The 18913-nt window shown below is 44.7% G+C and overlaps 1 protein-coding gene across 1 annotated transcript; it reads left to right on the plus strand.

The window, feature by feature from the left end:
* The first annotated feature begins 337 nt into the window (after positions 1–337).
* On the plus strand, positions 338–17478 carry abcd1 (ATP-binding cassette, sub-family D (ALD), member 1). The gene is made up of 10 exons (XM_062541396.1): positions 338–2165; positions 3882–4062; positions 5289–5431; positions 6835–7015; positions 9217–9311; positions 12763–12908; positions 15106–15251; positions 15760–15844; positions 16239–16364; positions 16896–17478. The coding sequence occupies exons 1-10, from the start codon at positions 1233–1235 to the stop codon at positions 17173–17175; spliced, it is 2316 nt and encodes a 771-aa protein (XP_062397380.1). The 5' UTR covers positions 338–1232; the 3' UTR covers positions 17176–17478.
* The last annotated feature ends 1435 nt before the right edge of the window (positions 17479–18913 follow it).

Consider the following 18913-nt stretch of genomic DNA (forward strand, 5'->3'; position numbering starts at 1 on the left):
TCTAGTTTAACAGACTTGGCCAGAGACTCTCAATTTCAAGACTTTGGAGAAAATTAATCCAATCAAACATGTGTAAATAGCATCTGGTTTTCACCAAGACAATCTCAGTGAACTGATCAATCACACAAACCTGTAGCCTAATCCCGCACGATTTATTTTTAGACTGACATAATTCCTTTATCAATAGCCTAGTTTATCAATGCATTAGGACAAATGTACAGCACGTTTGACCAGTCATCCATCACTGACATCCTCGAAGACGGTGTTATAACACAGTTTGAGCCTCGGAGTCTCCGCCCTTCTTCGTCATTTCGGCAGGGTCCGCCCAGATTTAAGGACTTCATTCTTTCTCCCCTAGCGGAAAAACAAACGTAGCGATATGGAGTTAAATGCTTTGATCGCCGGGGGGTCATGATATGCTTTAATTGGACCTATCATTTGTGAAAGTGGCTGTACAGCTTTAGGTGAAAAAGATCAACATTTAGTATAGCTGTGGCAATGCTTTTAACTGTGAAGGAAGACGAATTGTCAGGTCACTCGACTGGAAAGTGGAGTGGAGGAGAGAAAAAGTTCCTAGCTAGTGTGGTAATAGCAAGTTGCTAGACAGCTGTTAGAGACACTTATCAGCTAACCTACAATCTAATCTTATTTTTTATCAATTATTCTAGCCAGTTGGCTAGCTGGGAATTAGTTTTCAGCACTAAAAGTACAACTTGGTTGCATGCTACGTGGATATAATGTTGTCGTTAGCCAGCTAACGTTTACTAGTATTGTTTGCTAACGTTAGTAGCCAGGTAACGTCAACTGAGGTTAACACTAACGTTAACCTTGAATGGTTTAACTGTGTTTGCATGTACTTTACAAAGTTCAATCCTCGTTCGTTATCTAAAGTTATTGTAACGGTAAGTCATGCGCATCTCCCCCGAGATGTTCAAGCAGCTGACATGTTGATTTAGGACGTTTGAGATTGTGTGCTGACTTTACTGTGCAACGTTACATAAACCGAATGACCCAGGTTTAAGCTATCAAACGTTATTGAACTCCTGTGATTAAGTGGCTGTAACTCAGTCTAGTACAAACACGACACGTATTTCCTGTTTCTACATCCTATACCTGTTGTCATTTTTTAGCACGTTTTAACATACTTAACAGATAAGTAGCGTTTTTAATAAGACATTGCCAGTCCATTCAACATCTAGTTCAACACTATTGGTTTAGTTCAACCAAAGAAAATGCTGGACTCTTACTTAAAACTTCCTGCACATCTTAGAAAACCTTCAGCAGTCCGTAAAGCAGCTTTGCTTCTGGTTGCTGCCTATGGCATCAAAAAACTCTACCCACATATTTATGCCAAGTTCACAGGCAAGACTAGTAAACAGTCCTCGGGGCCCCTGTCGCTTGGCACAAACGGGGAGCCTCGGGGCCTGTCAGACAAGGAGAAGAGGAAAAGCAGCTCCCCGGCTGTCAACCGTGAGTTCCTGGCGAGGCTGGCTCACCTGTTGCGCATCCTCTTCCCCCGACTCTTCTGTAAAGAGCTGGCCTTGCTCGGCTTCCACTCCGTGGCCCTCATGTCCCGCACATTCCTCTCCATCTATGTGGCCAGCCTGGACGGCCGCATCGTCAAGACCATTGTGAAGAAGGATCCGCAGGCGTTTGCCTGGGAGCTGAGCAAGTGGCTCCTGATCGCCATCCCCGCCACCTTTGTGAACAGCGTCATCCGCTACCTGGAGGGTCAGCTGACCCTGGCCTTCCGCACGCGGCTGGTGTCCCACGCCTACCAGCTCTACTTCAACAATCAGACCTACTACCGCGTCAGCAACCTGGACGGCCGGCTGGCCAACCCAGACCAGTCCCTGACCGAGGACGTGGTGATGTTCGCTGCCTCCGTCTCCCACCTCTACTCCAACCTGACCAAACCCATCCTGGACGTGGTGGTCACCTGTTACACCCTGATCAAGGCGGCCGAATCCAAAGGTGCCAGCACCAACTGGCCCGCAGGCATAGCGGGCGTTGCGGTGGGCATGACGGGGTTGGTGCTGCGGGCGTTCTCTCCGAGCTTCGGGAAGCTGGTGGCTGAGGAGGCCAGGAGGAAAGGAGACCTGCGCTACATGCACTCACGCATTATCGCCAACTCAGAGGAGATTGCCTTCTATGGGGGACACAAGGTAAAAAAAAAACCACACAGATAACCCTTTATAAAACTTTCTTTTGAGGTGTAAGATACAGAGAAATAGGCTGTTTTCCGCATTTCAGTGTGTTTCATGCCACATAACTCAAAAGGGCCTTTGAGGGTGGCTGGCGACTGTAGCCTGATACAAAGCTGCTTATAGCAGTGTGTTTTTACCTTGTTTTGAGGACACAGAACAACATGCAACAACAATAACATACTTTTGTTCTCTCCCTCCAAAGAAAGTACACCTACTTAAGCCAATCCTGTCTAGAATGCTGGGCATTTGAGTATAGACTAGAGAGATACTGTACAAAGCATGGTGTAGGCTAGTTGTTCCTTAGAGTAGAAGCAGAATTTTAAATAGTAACCTTAATCTGTGCCTACAACACTCTCTTTCTCACCCACCTGTCTAGTTTTCTGCGTTTGCTCTAGATGCACTGTATTAATATACACACACAGCATGTAGTACCGTAATGTCCCTACTCTTAGCCGCGGCTTATACATTGATTTTGCAAATTTTCTTCAGCTATGAGGTTAATACACAGGGACAGTTAAAATGGTATTAATATGGTTCTGTTTCTATTAACTTGCATTAGCTTGCACTTCCCTGCGGCTTATATACAATGCGGCTTATATGCGGGAAATTACTATAGGCCTATGTGGAAGGATGCACAAACTGTTGTATGTCAATGACTTCTTTCAGGCGAATTATCGTTTTAACTATTTGTTCTTAAACTGGTCTTTTAAGACCGTTATTTTTTTTTTAGCTGCTGACACTGGAAAAGTGGACATGACCAAGCTCTTACTCAATCACCTGTGTGCTGCTATCGTGTCTGTGTGAAGAGTGAGAGGAAATGTACTTTTCTCAGAGAAGGAAGGAACTTCTTTTTTTTGGCCTATTTTCTGTCGTCTCGGGGGAGAGAGGCCCATCGATCCTTTGTACTCGTTTGAACGTGCAGCGCCCTCTAGCAGCACAAAGGGCCCAGTGTGGTGGGGAAAGTTTCCAGCAGCCGGTCAGGTGGTTGCGTGGAGGGGGGGGGGGTACAACTTTCTCACTGCGGTCATGTGCTGCTTGGGAACAAAGAGAATCGGAACATGCTGGAATTCACTGATTAGCTGGCCCCAGTTCTTTGATCTGAAAGCTAGCCTAGCTGGGCTTAAGACCTCCATATTGGGTTGTCATATCGTTTACCCAAACATTAGCTGATTATTTTAAGGGGTTACACACGCTTCACAAGCAGCTATTTCAGACATCATTCTCAGTAGTGGGTGAGTCATGAGGGTATAGTGCTTTAGCAAACATCTCAGGGCTAGATGTTCATTCTGAACACATTCTCAGCCTAAGGTGGTATTGCTAAATTCAGATAGCCCTTTTCCCTGAAGTTTGCTTATACAGCCTGAATCTATCGCATGGCACAGGTATTGACTGAACCAAGGATTTGGCCTCAACTGTCAGCTCCCATCAATAGATATGGTAAAGAGGTGCTTCAGTAAAGACACATCCAGACTCTTGATGAGTGACATATAGCGGTTAATACCTCTAGCTTGCTTTTAGTTTTTCTACATTAATGGTTCATGTCAAGAGCCTACCTGGCTCCAGAGAAAACATAATGCTTCCCGTTTTTGTGTGTGTCTGTTTCGTCTCTCACGCTATATCATGCATCATTCATATCATATAATCCCCTGTCCTGCTGTGTGTGTTGTACTGTAGGTGGAAATGTCCCAGCTGCAGCGCAGCTACAAGGCCCTGTCCTCCCAGATCAACCTCATCCTGTTCAAGCGCCTGTGGTACGTCATGCTGGAGCAGTTCCTCATGAAGTACCTGTGGAGCGCCGCAGGGCTGACCATGGTGGCCGTGCCCATCATCACCGCCACAGGCTACTCCAAGCATGGTAGGAAGCTCCATCAGAGTGACGAGCTCTGTGTGTGTGTTGTGTTGTAATGATATTGTGATGGATGCTAACGTCCAGAGATTATGCACACTGCTGTAGCCCCAGATATGTGACCATCCTCCCTGATGGCCTGGGGGCTATTCCAAGTACGTGGTTTAGTGACAAGTGTTGTTGTTGTAGTTGTTGTTGTCGTCTGTTGTCATCTGTTCTATTGTCTGTTCCTCTTAAAGTTCAGATTTCAGTGTAGTGTTACCGTAATTTCCCGACTATTAGCCGCGGCTTATACATTGATTTTGCAAAATGTATTCCGCTATGAGGTTAATACAGGAGGGGCGTTAATATGGTGTTGATATGGTTTTGTTTCTTTTAACTAGCATAAAACACTGTCCTGCGGCTTATACACAATGCGGCTTATATGCGGGAAATTACTGTACTGGAGTTGAAGCGTGCTATACAGTAAAGTACTGATTTGAAGGGCTCTCTCTCTCTCCCATTGAACGTCAAATGCTATAGTACCTGTAGTGGCCTTTAGCGGTAAGTTTCTGCAGTGATGTTTTTCTTCGTGTTTTGTGGGGGTGGTAGGCAAATACAAAAGCCCTCTGCGCCTAGTCATATCTAGAAGGAAATCTCAGGGTTCAATATTGTGTGAAAGTACAATGAATCACGCTGCCACCTGGTTGCCTGGATCAGTCAATGTTGACAAAGGATACCGGTATGTCACGTTTACCGGTGTTAGTAATGCTAGAACAGCCCCACCTAGTCCCACTAGATATTCGTGCTTTCACATTCATGCTGTGCCAGGTTTGTATTTTTTGCAATAGTAAAAAGAGTATAGAAATTCCCAGCAGTCAGAATTGTTATTACAGCATTTTTTGGATCCGTTTTTACAGTTGTATGTTGTTTACCATACTTTGTCACAACAAATGCAATGTTACAAGTACTACATACACTGCTTCATTTCCTATTGCTCTTGGTCTACCACACTCTTGCTTAATGGCTGTAAATTGCAAAATTTGTAGACTACACCTCGTACTGAAATGACCCTACTGAACCTACTGAACCTACTGAACCTTGCACTGGAACACCCTTTGTTGTAGTCTAGCTGTGATGGAATAAGCTCACTAAACTCTCACTAACTACCTTGGGAGAGCACAGGGCCTCTCCATTTCGGAGCACCTAACTCTATTTGTGCAGAGGGGGTTGATTGGATCTTCATGCTTTATCAGATTCAGAAGACGTGAAGCAGGCTGCCATGGTGATGAAGGAGGAGGACCTGGTGAGCGATCGCACGGAGGCCTTCACTACGGCCCGGAACCTTCTGAATGCCGCAGCTGACGCTGTGGAGAGGATCATGAGCTCCTACAAAGAGGTGGGTGAGGCCGCGCTGAAGGGAAGAAGAGAGGGTGGCTCTCATTTCATGGTATCTCCACCTCTCCACCTGTTATCACTCTCTTCTTCTTCCCCATCCTGAGACTCGTAACACTCTCCCCACCGTATCCCTCCACCAGGGCTGCCTCAGGCAATAGACCCCCCTCTGTTCCACGTGGGGTTCTCCTCAAGGTTTCCTCCCGTTAAAAGAGACTTCCATTGCCACTGTTGCCAAGGGCTTGCACTCGGAGGGATTTAGGCCTCACTCTCCTTGAGGCACCCCGAGACAATACTCTTTTTTTAATGGTGTTGTTTAAATAAAACCGTTCTGAATTCATTGGAAGGATTTATAGTCAAGGTTCCCATGCCTCTCTTCCCTTGTGTTGTGGAGCATTAATATTAATACTTTGGGGGAATTATAAATGCAACCTTTGTGTTGCTGGTAGCAGTAGTTGAAATGGATATTGTGACTGTAAGAAGGTGTAGTAAGACATTAATACCTCTAAAGAGCATATTATCTGTTTAACTCCAACTGTTCTGTCTCAGTCAGAGCTGCCTTTTCTATTTCAAACCTGAGCACAAAATGTAGCAAGCCAGTGCAGTAAATGTTAATAAAAATGCAAACATATTAATTTTTAACTCCAAAGTGTATGACCTTTATAACCATTTATAGGCACTACGTTGGTAGTAGATGTCTGATCAGTCCATTGGGTCAAAGTTGATTTTATCTGGCTGAAACGAGACTGGGTTGGCTTGACATGGAATACAGCCATCTATACGGAAAGGTTCTGCCTGATTAAATCACCTATGACGTTGATACTGCAGATTTTACACTTTACGTTTTGAGCCGTGGATATTTACAGTTTCAGAAAGTATTATATGAATCTATTTGAAGCTAATCCTTATGAAATTGTTCTTGATATGTATTATGTCTACACCCCATCACCACCACCACCACTGTGTCTGTAATTTGATAAGCAATGCCAAGATTTGGGATTTCATCATCATATTGGATTGTTTCCCAGTGGGGAAAAAATAGGGGGTGGGGTGTGAAAAAGGAAAGCAATTTTAACTGACATGGAATAGTGCAATTGTTTTTTTGTTGTCCACTGGTAGCATTTAGATACTAAAGCTGGCATAGGGAGGTACATAACATAAGGTAGCCTTTTGTACTGTTACTGGGTTATTTTTCTAACTTGTTGAGCACATGATATTGTCGGGCAAAAAACATTTAATCATCAACATGTCTCAAAACTTTGCCCCATGTACCTTAAAGGTATTTTGAGGATGCCATTTTTTTTCTGGCTGCAGCTAGAATCTTCCCCCGAGACTTTCTCATTTGTTTCGTAAAAAGGAGCGCCATTTGTCTGACCTCTGACCTCTGCCCTCGTCTGACTCCCGCAGGTCACCGAGCTGGCGGGCTACACGGCGCGTGTGCACGAGATGTTCACCGTGTTCGAGGACGTGCAGGCAGGAGTGTACCGGCGCTCCACCAGCAGCATCGGGGAGCTCCCGGCCTCCGAGGGCCAGCCGCAGGGGGCAGTAAAGCACGGCATGAGGGTGGAAGGACCGCTGGAGGTCAGAGGTAAACAGGAAATGATGAAGGAAATGAGTCATACCCTCGGTCACGCAGACTCACTGTAGGGTTGGGGCAGTCTTATCGAAGGGGAGAATAGGCTGGATTTCATTTCAAACAAACCAGAACACGTCTGATAAAACTGAGATCAGCTGACCTGACGACATGAGTCAGCATGGGCACTAGTAGGCTGCTGGCACATTGGTGCATAGTGGGCAGCATTGTGCATCTCTGCAGCATTACATGCAGGGGCTATAAAAAGTATTCACCCCCCGTGGATATTTTCCCTTTTACTGCTTTTATAAATGGAATCTTAATCAACTTAATTTGCCTTTTTTTGTACTGTAATGTATGTAACAAATCCCCTCTTTAATGTGAAAGCAGATTTCTACAAAGTAAACATAAATGAACAGCATTCCAGCCAATCAGTGCTAGTAGTTAGCGAAATTAGAGAATTACAATTACAATTGACAAAAGACACCTGTGTCTGGATTTCACTGGAGTTCTGTGAAATCCACCATTAAAGGGACACTTCACCGTTTTATCATATTAAACTACGTTATTCCCTTAACTAAGACGAGTTGATATATACAGGTACCTCTCACGTGTGCACTCACTGGCTCTGGCGCGCGGCGCTACTTTGATAGCACTTAGCTAGCTCAGTTCATTAGTATCCAAACAGAGATGAAGTTAGAAGCGACCAAACACCTCCATGTTTTCCCATTAAAATACAGTTACACAAGTAGTCACACAAAAAAAGTATTGATGTGACAAAATAAAACGTGGTGCATTTCTAAGCAGGTAAGAGGGAAGTACATTGCGTGGCGGAATAACACTTGGGAGCACTTAGACTCGGCGCAGTAATATCCTCACTCCAAAGTGAAACTGAAAGTGCAAGAGTGATGATATTACTGCGCCGAGTCCAAGTGCTCCCTCATCTTAATTAAGGGAATAACGTAGTTTAATATGAAAAAACGGTGAAGTGTTCCTTTAAGCAATGTAAGGAACATGAGACATGTGTAAATCTGCCTAGAGTAGGCCATCGCAACAAACCGTGTCCGCTCAAGATGAATACTGGTGGGGGAGGCCTCCAAGGCACAGCTATGACCACTCTGAAGGAGTTGAAAGCTTCAGCAGTTGAGATGGGCAATAGTTGTTGTATGGAGAACTTCTCCCAAGTTATTCACCAGTCAAAGCTCAATTAAATCTCGACTAAAGTTTGCCTAAATACATGTGGGAGACTCCAAGGTCAAATGGAAGAAGATTCTTTGGTCTGATGAGACCATAATTGAACTTTTTGGCCATCAGACTAGATGCTATGTTTGGCAGACACCAAACACTGCACATCACCACAAACAAAACGCACCATCCCTAATTTGAAGCTTGGTGGTGGCAGCATCATGCTGTGGGGATGCTTCTCCACAGAAGGCCTTGGCAGGCTTGTAAAAGTAAAAGTAAAAGGAACTCCGCAAAATATATGGACATCCTGGAGGACAATCTGCATTCAGTCTGCAAGAGAACTACGACTTGGGAGAAAATGTACTTTCCAGCAAGACGATCAGCGAAAGTATGCAGCCAAAAATACACTGAAATGGTTTAAAACAGAACTTAATCTTATAGAAGATCTGTGGCTGGACTTGAAAAGGACTGTTCACACCCGATCCCCTTCTATCCTGATAGAGCTTGCGCCGTTTTCCAAATAAAAATGGAGTGAAATTGCAGTAGGTAGATATGCAAGCCTAATTGAGACCTATTCACGCAGATTCCATGCTTTAATTGTGGCCAAAGGTGCATTTACTAACTGCTGACTTGAAGGAGATTAATATTTATGCTGTACTCTTTTACATTATATATTTTTAATTAAGTAACATTACTTTGTAGAAATCTGCTTTCACTTTGACATTAAAGAGGGGAATTTTTGTAAGATTACATTTATAAAAGCAGTAAAAGGGGAAATATCCAAGGGGGGGTGAATATGAATATGAACATTTTATAGGCACTGTATAATACATGACGTGCAATACATGACGTACATGAAGTGCCAAATTTGTTATAATTTTCTTTATCCTGAAAGACAAGACCTCTTCTGTGCTTGCTTGAACTGTTGCACCAAAATGCATTTGAATCCAGACCTGATAAGTACCTGATAAGATACTTAATGACATGTGATGACATGAATGATGTCCGTCCGTGTGTATGTGCACACACAGGTCAGGTGATTGACGTGGAACATAATATCAGATGTGAGAACCTGCCCATCATCACTCCCACTGGAGACGTGGTTGTGTCCTCCCTCAACATCCAGGTACAGTCTGCTGCCTCTCCCATCATCTCGGGGGCTTTCATTCCAAACCACGTCAACAGGCAGAGGGTTCAGGCACTGCACTGCTCTAAAATCTCAAATTCTTGTGAAGTTTACCCTTTCCTCATTTGACTACGAATGATGACACTATCTCTGGATGTTAATTTAGCCAAAAGGAGTAAGGACTGGAGATAAAAAAAAAAGTCAGACAGAAAAAAATGTCATTCAGGCCTCAGGTTTTGACTTGGTTTAAAACTTCAGGCAAAGCATGATGGGCCAATTGTTCTTGGTGCTGTCATTTTTCAAAAATTAATAAATGTCTGCAAAGTAAATTGATAAATCTGTCAATCCTGGATTGCTGCCTGTAATAACTGAGTATGAGTTCCCCATGCCCGGCGTGATGTTAATATTGAATCAAGGTTTCTGTGAATATTTTACACCAGTGCTGCATAAATAAATGTGATTCGACAAACTGTGCAGAACTTAACAAGTGAGTAAGGGATGCCTTAGGAGGAAGACAATGTATGTTGTGTTGCATATCAACTACTGAAATATTTGTTCTCAAAATGGCATACCTGCCTTATCATTGTTATCAAGATATGTGAGCATGTAATATATTTTCCTTTGACTGGTGTGCTCGATTGGGGAAACGTTTGTCTTCCAAATTGACATTACTAGACTAGACAGTCTCGAAAATCTATAACCATTTTGGACATTTGATTTTGTAAATCCGTTTCTCATACCCAACAGATTTTAAAATCCAGTCATGTTTGAACATGCAAAACAAGCTGCTTCAGAGATGGACAATGGCACAGTGTGTCCACACAAATCAACCACATAGAAACAAAATGAATGGCGCAAGAGGATCATTAACTGTTTCCTTCTCTGCCTCGTCATTATTAGTCTGTACTGAGATCTTGTAGTCACTATCTCATTTTGCACCGTTCACCCATCCTGTCCCCCCTAGTGTATTTTTTTAATATTTTTTTTTTGTCCTAAGCCGAACTTTATTATCTCAGCTGATTGCCTTCCTGGAGATGACCTAGTTCTGTGTGCTCTTTACTTTGTTGTGATTACGCTGTGAAAACAGATAAGGGTGTCAGTGTCTCTCAATACCAGGGGTTTCTCAGGACAAGCTAAACTGATTGCTGCTTTTGCAACATTATGAAATTTTGCAGAAAAGTTTTGCCCTGAATGTTGCAAAAAAAGTCCCAGTCACTTAGGATCGAAACGTCTGTTAAATCACACCCACTGCTTCACTTTCACATGGTCTGTGAAAAAGAGCGCTTTTCCCAGACTTTGGCCTCTGTGCTGTTAAACAACATACCTCAAAGTTATTCAGTCTTCCCATGCAACTGGCATAATGGCTGTGTTGACAGTCCAGTCAAGGTAGAAGCAGGCCTAATGCAAAATGTGCATTAGAATTCATTTCCGCAGTAGTGATTGATTTATGACTTCCATCGTTGTCAGTTCCTGTTGCCAGTCTGCAAATATTATGCAAACGCCACCTTGTGAGCATTTGTAGAAGAATGCATGTTCCTACTATTCCCGCTCACTACTTTACTTTTACTAGTAATACATGAAGAGTTTGGTTCCAAAACACTAATTTTCTCATTTTTAGGAATATTAAGTCATGTTATTTAACTGTGTATTTCTGGTAATATCAATAAAATTGCAATTGTTTGGATTTGGTTAAGATAGATTAAAAAATACAACAACAGTAGTACAATTGCCATTTCATATTATCTGGAAAAACAAACAAACAAAAAACATTAGAATAGAGGATATGGCTTATTGGAACCAAACTCTGTAATTTCTGTGAAGAATCGTTCTGTTGGCAGACTTTGGCACTAAAATGGGTTTTGCTTTCGGTCCATTAGGATACTCTGCACATTCTCTGGAAACGAGTATTTATAAATAGCTTAGGAGAAAGGTAATCACCACTCAGTAGTATGCGGTCATTGCTAATTGGCCTTTTGCCCCCCTCTGAACCTTTCTGCTCTCACTGAAGACTGGACGTACAATGAATACACTGTAGTTGGAGCCAAATCTGATTATAATATAGTTGAGTCAAATACCCCACTGCATTTTAAACAGAGAACGTAGCACTGGAGGAAAATGTCTCGTCTCTCATTTTGTCCCTCAAGATGTTTGGAATACCAGTAATTGTATCAAGGCCACTGCAGATTCCTGCTGGAGCGAGCGGCTCGACTGTTTGACCCTCGCCTGGATCCGGATCTGGATCCCGCTCCTCATGGTTAATTCATGTGGCCACCAGATTATTGAGAAGGGAGACGGGTCATGGGTCCAGAGGCCGGATCCCCCCCACCCCCTCACCTCCCCAGTCACATCCCATCAGAAACAATGTGCTGATTATGTGTGTGTGGGTCTCTGTCTCTCTCTCCCCACTGCCCTCCCACCGGCCTGTTGCGGGCGCTAGCCGAGGCCCGGCTCTAGTTGTGTGTGGATGGCCGCTGGGCTGACTGTGGCATGTGTGCCGTTGTTGTGCTGGAGCTAAAAAGGATCACACCCTCCTCCATCCCAGCCCCCAGCTTTTATGGCGTATCATGTGACGGTGAGGGAGGGGGGGGGGGGGGGGGGGCGGGCGTGGGGGTCATGCCACGACAAGGTCTCTTCTACCTTTTGTTCCCACCGCTTCCCTTAGCCGCCGAGCATCCCGGCCGTGCTGCCAAAACAAACCCCCAGTTGCCTGGCCTTGTCACTCGCTCCGCCAGCTCCTGGGCCAACTGCTCTCAAGGCAGCCAAATCGCCCAAATCACCCAGACACACTGGCTTTGCCCATCGCTAATATGAGGCCTGCCACTGTGCCAACCTATGCCGTGTCCAAACAGGGATTTGGTGACGGATTGTGTACATGGGTACTCTTCCCCCCCCCCCCCCTCCCTTCCCAGCCCTGGCCTCTCTAAACTATTTCTCATGTGGCTGTGGCCTTTTTTGTTCAGTGTAGTTAAAATTTTGCTCTTGTTCGTGATTCCCTGTGTTCCATGTTTTTTTTTTTACGGGGAATCGGGCTCTTTGTACGCCTTGGCACGTACTTGAAGGGCACGGAGGCGTTTCATTTAAAACCTCATTAATCCCTCATCTTTTTTTCCCCCTGCTGGTTGTTCTTGCTCGGTGAACCGTGAGAGCTGCCATCGACTCCTTGCTCACCACAGACTGATTGAGCTGGAGGTTAAGCCTAGCCTGAGACCGCTGATTGTTTGTGTGTGTGTGTGTGTGTGTTTGTGGCTTTGTGTGTGGACATGTAAAACCTCACCTTTTTAAAATTGAGAGTTTGTCTCTACCAAAAGTCAGTGTGTCCCAATTAGACTGATGCCCTTAACACCAATCTAATGACATTTGGTAACCCAGCTGGCTGTGCTCTTGACTTTCACTTTGTTTTGGGCACCACAATTATGTGTGTGTGTGTGTGTGTGTGTGTCTGTGTTCACAGGTGGATGAGGGGATGCATTTGCTGATTACTGGACCTAACGGCTGTGGTAAAAGTTCCCTCTTCCGCATTCTCAGCGGCTTGTGGCCTGTTTATAATGGAGTCTTGTACAAGCCATCACCCAAACACATGTTCTACATCCCACAGAGGTAAGAACACACACACAGACCCACCCACTCACACACACACACACATCCAGGGCCTAATGTAACCAAATTTGTATTCAACTTGCTGTAGGACCATGTGCATGCACAATCCCACAATGTCTGGGATACGCCCATTCCCTTTATAAATCTGATCAGTCAAATCAGCGTAAAAATATGTGCATATAAACACCCTTAACATCCACTCCCACAATCGTGTCTGGGTCGGAACCTGCCTTAAATTGGTCAGATTAGCATGTATATCTTTAACTTGTAATTCTCTTGTTGCACATCCTACGGGTTTATTAGGTGGATTAACTGCCATGTGGGTTATGTATATATTAAAAGCCTAATATGCTTAAGAAAACCAAGGATATATTAATTTATTGACAGTGAATCATTACTGAGATCACACACTTCTCCATTTTGTGATTTGTGTCAGGCCACTACAGTATAACGTTTGTGTGGTGGAGTGTTGAAAGATTTGGTTATTGATTTAATGTAACATTTAGTTACTAAACTGATCATTCCTTCCTGTATTTCAGAAGTCAGTTACTGTGATTTATTTCAGCAAAACCTGACATTGACGCAAAACACATCTTTATATCGGTCTTCGTACTGTTAAATATACCGTAGCTAGAAGTTAACTGGTTGATAGATAGATAGATAGATAGATACTTTATTGATCCCCAAGGGGAAATTCAAGGTCCCAGCAGCTTAAGACACCACACACAACATACAGTACAATGTAAACAATGTAAACAGGAAAAATAAAAAGCAAATCCCTTCCCATCCTAGAGGCATGATGCCTACATTGACAATTCAGGTATGGCAATAATAGACCCACACATGCGCACGAGAATTCTTGACCGCAGTGATGATTGATACCCTGACTGATTAGCCTACTTCCTTCCTCTGTGGGTTGCTGTTGTATTGCCAACCTGCAAATTACAAATGTGTATGCCAACTTGATACCATGTGTGCAGAGGTATGCATGCTTTGGCAAGAATCTGTCCATAAATTCAGTTTTATGTGTAGAAAATCAGCACCATTTTAGTGAGTACATACTGGTGAATCATGTGGCCCACAGACAAACTCACATTGAGCATTCATCTTCTACATTTTCACAGTGTTGACATTTGTATGCACTGCCCTCTGAAGTTGCTCTCCCTTTCTCTCATTCAGTCAGTCTCTCTCTCACTCACACACACACACACACACACACAGGCATAAGTCATCTTGGCACGGCACATTCCACATCAAATAAATGTGATGCCTCACACTCTGCATGCACACACGCGCGCGCGCACACACACACACAGGTACCTGTGCAAGTCCTCAGCCAGTGTTCTACATTCCAAAGATATGAGAGGAAAAGGAGAGAGACACACAGAAACGCACACACACACTAACACACAAACCCTCCAGCGGACTTTCTGTATTCCTAACAAAGGCAGTTAGATAAGATGATTAAACCTCTGCTTGTGTGGGCGTGTGTGTGTGTGTGTGTGGTGTGTGTGTGCGTGCACGCGTTTGCACCAGAATTAAATTTTCTGGATGTAACACTGAATATCAGTTCAGAATACATTTTAAAGTCAGTTTGCCTAAGGCCGACTCACGGCCCACAAATATTCAAGAGTGCGAATTTGTTGTATAATTTCACATGAAACTATAATGTGGCACAGTTTCAAAGAAAGTCTTTCACTTTCAAAACTCTTCTCTCTGTGCTCCCTTTCCTGACCTCCCACTGCGCATAGTACACCCCATCTGGGCTTGTGTCCACCCATTGCACTAACTCTGTTTAAACCCGCTCTCTGGCCCCAGCTGTGGCGCAACTGGCTGGGGCACCTGCACCGTGCGCTGGTGCCCCGGGTTCGATTCCCGCCCCGTAGTCCTTTCTAGATCCCACCTCTGCTCTCTCTCCCACTCGCTTCCTGTCATTCTCTACTGTCCTGACCCTGATGAAGGCGTAAGCCGAAACGTTGGTCAATGAAAAAAAATCATATCTTGAAGTTCCGAGTGTGCCACGACACTTTTGTTTAAATGTAACTTTTCGTTTACCGCCGTGAGCACCTCACAAGGTGTGGCGTTTACTTTTTACAAACAAATGTTCTACTGTCCTGTCATTTAAAGGCAAAAGCCAAAAATATATACTTTTAAAAAAATAATAAATAATAATAAACCCGCTCTCTGTGCCCCGTAGGCCCTACATGTCTGTGGGCACCCTGCGCGACCAGGTGATCTACCCCCACACGGTGGAGGAGATGACGGAGAAGGGCTTCGCAGACGAGCAGCTGGAGGACATCCTCCGGATCGTCAACCTGCGCTACATCCTGGAGAGGGAGGGAGGTGAGTGCAGCCGGCACAGCCCCAGAAACAGGAGTTGAAATGGGGAAGGGTGGTGGGGGGCGGGGGGCTCTTGATGGAAGTCTGACATTTGCAGGCAGCACTGTTGCTGGTTGTTTCTGTCAACGGCAGCATTAGGAAAGAGTCAGGAAGTAATGAGATTACAGAGAGTTTGTGGTTGCTGAATAAACTAGGTTCACTTCGGTAGATTATCGTTTGAATTTATGAGCTGCCACAAAGTATTTGCTGAAATGATTGACATGTAAATCATATAAGCATGAAATTAATCTGGGACAGAAATCTGAATGGAAGCATTGATGTGTAGCCCTCAGCATTGGATTTACATTATTCATTAGCAGATGCTTCTATTCTTAGCGTTGTGCACAGAGGTAGATTTGTATGAGATGTTGTGCCTAGTCATTGGGTAATTGCACTACTATATAGTGCTTGAGTAAGTGTGTAAGAGGACCATTTTTCCGGGAGAGTTCCTGAGCGTTGCGTTCTTGCCCAGGTTGGGATGTAGAGAGCGACTGGAAGGATGTGCTGTCCGGAGGGGAGAAACAGCGGATGGGAATGGCCCGGATGTTCTACCACAAGTATGTCGGATACTTATTCACATGTTTCATGTCCATCACAACTTTCATCCAAACCAGGTCACTGTCGTAGATATGTCATAGACTTGGTCATGTATGAGTAGAAGTCACTGGACAATGTTAGCTTCTGTAGTGTCGGTGCTTGTGACAGTGGATGGTCAAGCCATGATCTTCCACTGCAATGCAGTTCAGCACCATCAAAGTGCTCCAGGAGACCGCTGGCTAGTATGCCAGTTTCAAAAGCCTACTGCCGAAAAAACACCTGCCAAAAACGTGCTGGGCACACTTTACTGCAGGCTTACCAGTGATCTTCATAATTCACCCAATTTTTACTTCAGGCTATTTTTGTTGAAACTTTTTTTTCCATTCACGTTCTCTTTCTCCTTTGCTTTGACAGGCCTAAATATGCCCTGTTGGACGAATGCACCAGTGCTGTAAGCATTGATGTGGAGGGAAAAATATTCGAAGCTGCTAAGGATGCTGGGATCGCTCTTCTCTCAATCACACATCGGCCCTCCCTGTGGTGCGTTTCACCTTTTCTCAGACACCCGCTCGAATGGATCCATTCTTTTGTTTCCAAGTTTGCCTTCCATGTGTATTTGCATATGACATCAAATACAGAAATGCTGTAAACAATGCCTTGGTAAACGTGGCTAAAAAGAAGAAAAAAAACTGTTTTCGTAAACATCAAACATTTGTGTGCAGGAGTATGGGTAATGTAGGCAAATGTTTGATGTGAACATGAAAGACCTCAGCAGATCACACCACATCCTTAGATGAGCCGATCCAACAGCTAGATGATGCTCGCCCTCCCCCTCCCCCTCCCCCTGGGACCATGTGATAGTGATGTTGCGTCTGCATCTATCCAGCCAGTGTTAGCACAGGAAACTCTGAGAAGCCACCAAGCTTTCGTGTTTGTGTTTCATGGCCTCACCACTGTCTCTTCATGACAACCACACTTTTTTTTTTGTCTGTTTGTTTATGTCACTGTCTCTCTCTCTCTCTTCCGTCCCCGTTACACCCCCCACATCACCCCTCTCTCATCTTCTCACAGGAAGTACCACTCGCACCTGCTGCAGTTTGACGGCGAGGGCGGCTGGCGCTTCGAGAAGCTGGACGCCTCCACGCGCCTCTCCCTGCAGGACGAGAAACTGCGGCTGGAGACCCAGCTCTCGGGCATTCCCAAGATGCAGCAGCGGCTGGCCGACCTGTGCCGCATGCTGGGCGAGGACAGCGGCGCCCTGCCCGCACTGGGGGAGGGGCCAGTGGAGGGGGAGGGGCTAGAGGAGAAGACGGAGGAGGAGGCGGCGTTGGGACAAAAGGGAGAGGAGTAGATGAGAGGAGGCTTTGGAGACAGTGAAGGGAAATGCCACTGTGGCATGATGGTGGTAGGCTGTCTGCAAGAGTGGAGAGAGCAAGGTAGGGGGTGGATACATATGCCAGGCCAGGTGTGTGTGTGTGTGTGTCTGTGTGTGTCTGTGTGTGTGTGTCTGTGTGTGTGTGTGTGTGTGTGTGTGTGTGTGTGTGTGTGTGTGTGTGTGTGTGTGTGTGTGTGTGTGTGTGTGTGTGTGTGTGTGTGTGTGTGTGTGTGTGAGAGAGAGAGAGAGAGAGAGAGAGAGAGAGAGAGAGAGAGAGAGAGAGAGAGAGAGAGAGAGAGAGAGAGAGAGAGAGAGAGAGAGAGAGAGAGAGAGAGAGAGAGAGAGAGAGAGAGAGAGAGAGAGAGAGAGAGAGAGAGAGAGAGAGAGAGAGAGAGAGAGAGAGAGAGAGAGAGCGCAACAGAGTGACGGGGAGGGAGAGAGAAAGAGAGGTGGTGGGAAAGAGAACAAATAAATCGATGCTGGAAGTGAGTATAAAATGCAGATGGCGTCGGATCAGGAGTGGAACGGTGAGGCCTTAACAAGCCGGGGAGTGTCGGTGGCACTCACCCTTGTGCATGAATGTCAGCAAGAGTTTATTCCCCTGCCTGGGTTATGCACGGGGGGGGGTGTTGGGAGGGGGGTAGTGAAGAAACAGCTGCCAACTCTGCCAGGTGCTGTGGAATGATGAAAGCCCCCATGAAAGCTGTCTCTTGCCTGTTATCTGAATTCTCCACTGAGTTTCAGGGAGGCTGTGGTACAAACGCCGCTGAGCCCCAGTGGGAGCACGCTGCATACATTACTGACTCTAGTACTGTATATCACCATTATTTTTTGTGTTGTTTTTTTCCATCCATTGTGTCCGCTTGCTGTACCGATGTACTCTGCGAAACTGTCTGCTGGGTGAGGCGTAACCACTTGTAGACCTGTGCTTTGTCTGACCGCTCAACCAACTTTTTATTGTGCTTCTTCGGTTATTTCAATCGAACTGATAGGAGTTCACAGTTCACTGACTGGAGTTGAACAATGTTCAATTGGCAGTCTTTTTTTCCCCATTCTCTTGAATGTAACTTTTTAACTTGAAATGGTCTTTACAGTTTTAGAACTGATTTCTGTAATTTTAAGTAAATCATTTCATTTATTTTCACTGAAACTGTTTATAATCAATGAAGGCTTCATATCAAGGGCTAACAGTTTGACTAAAGGATTAAATCTTAAGATGGAATCTTGAGACGGCAGCAAAATCTTAAAAATTGTAGCCCGGAAGTGGATTTTATGAAACGTCACTTGCACGGATCACATATAGCTGAGCTGTCCTTTGCTGTGCTGTAGGCTATATTTGATTTGTCTGATTCTTGAATGTTTTTATCGTTGTCTTGGAGTCCACAGAGGATAGGACAAACGGACAAAAATGTCATTCAACAGTTCCTGGTAGTAATGATGACCTAGTCTTGACCGAAAAAACATGTTATTTTTAGTCAGTTCTTGCACAATTATTTTGTATTATTAGTTCCTGTAATCCTAACATGTAGAGAGTTCCTTATTTAGTAAAGGCTAATGAATATGCTGATGATGGTTTGGCTGATGAGTAATATCCCCTCAGGAATTTGCACAAGTATGGAAGAGAATTCTATTTGAACTCTTGCCCAGACATCATTTATATGTATCTTCAGGTCAGTCAGCATGCCTCCACTGGTTCCAAGCAATATTGGGCCAT

This window comes from Sardina pilchardus, chromosome 7, assembly GCF_963854185.1.
Source record: "Sardina pilchardus chromosome 7, fSarPil1.1, whole genome shotgun sequence".
NCBI lineage: Eukaryota > Metazoa > Chordata > Actinopteri > Clupeiformes > Clupeidae > Sardina > Sardina pilchardus.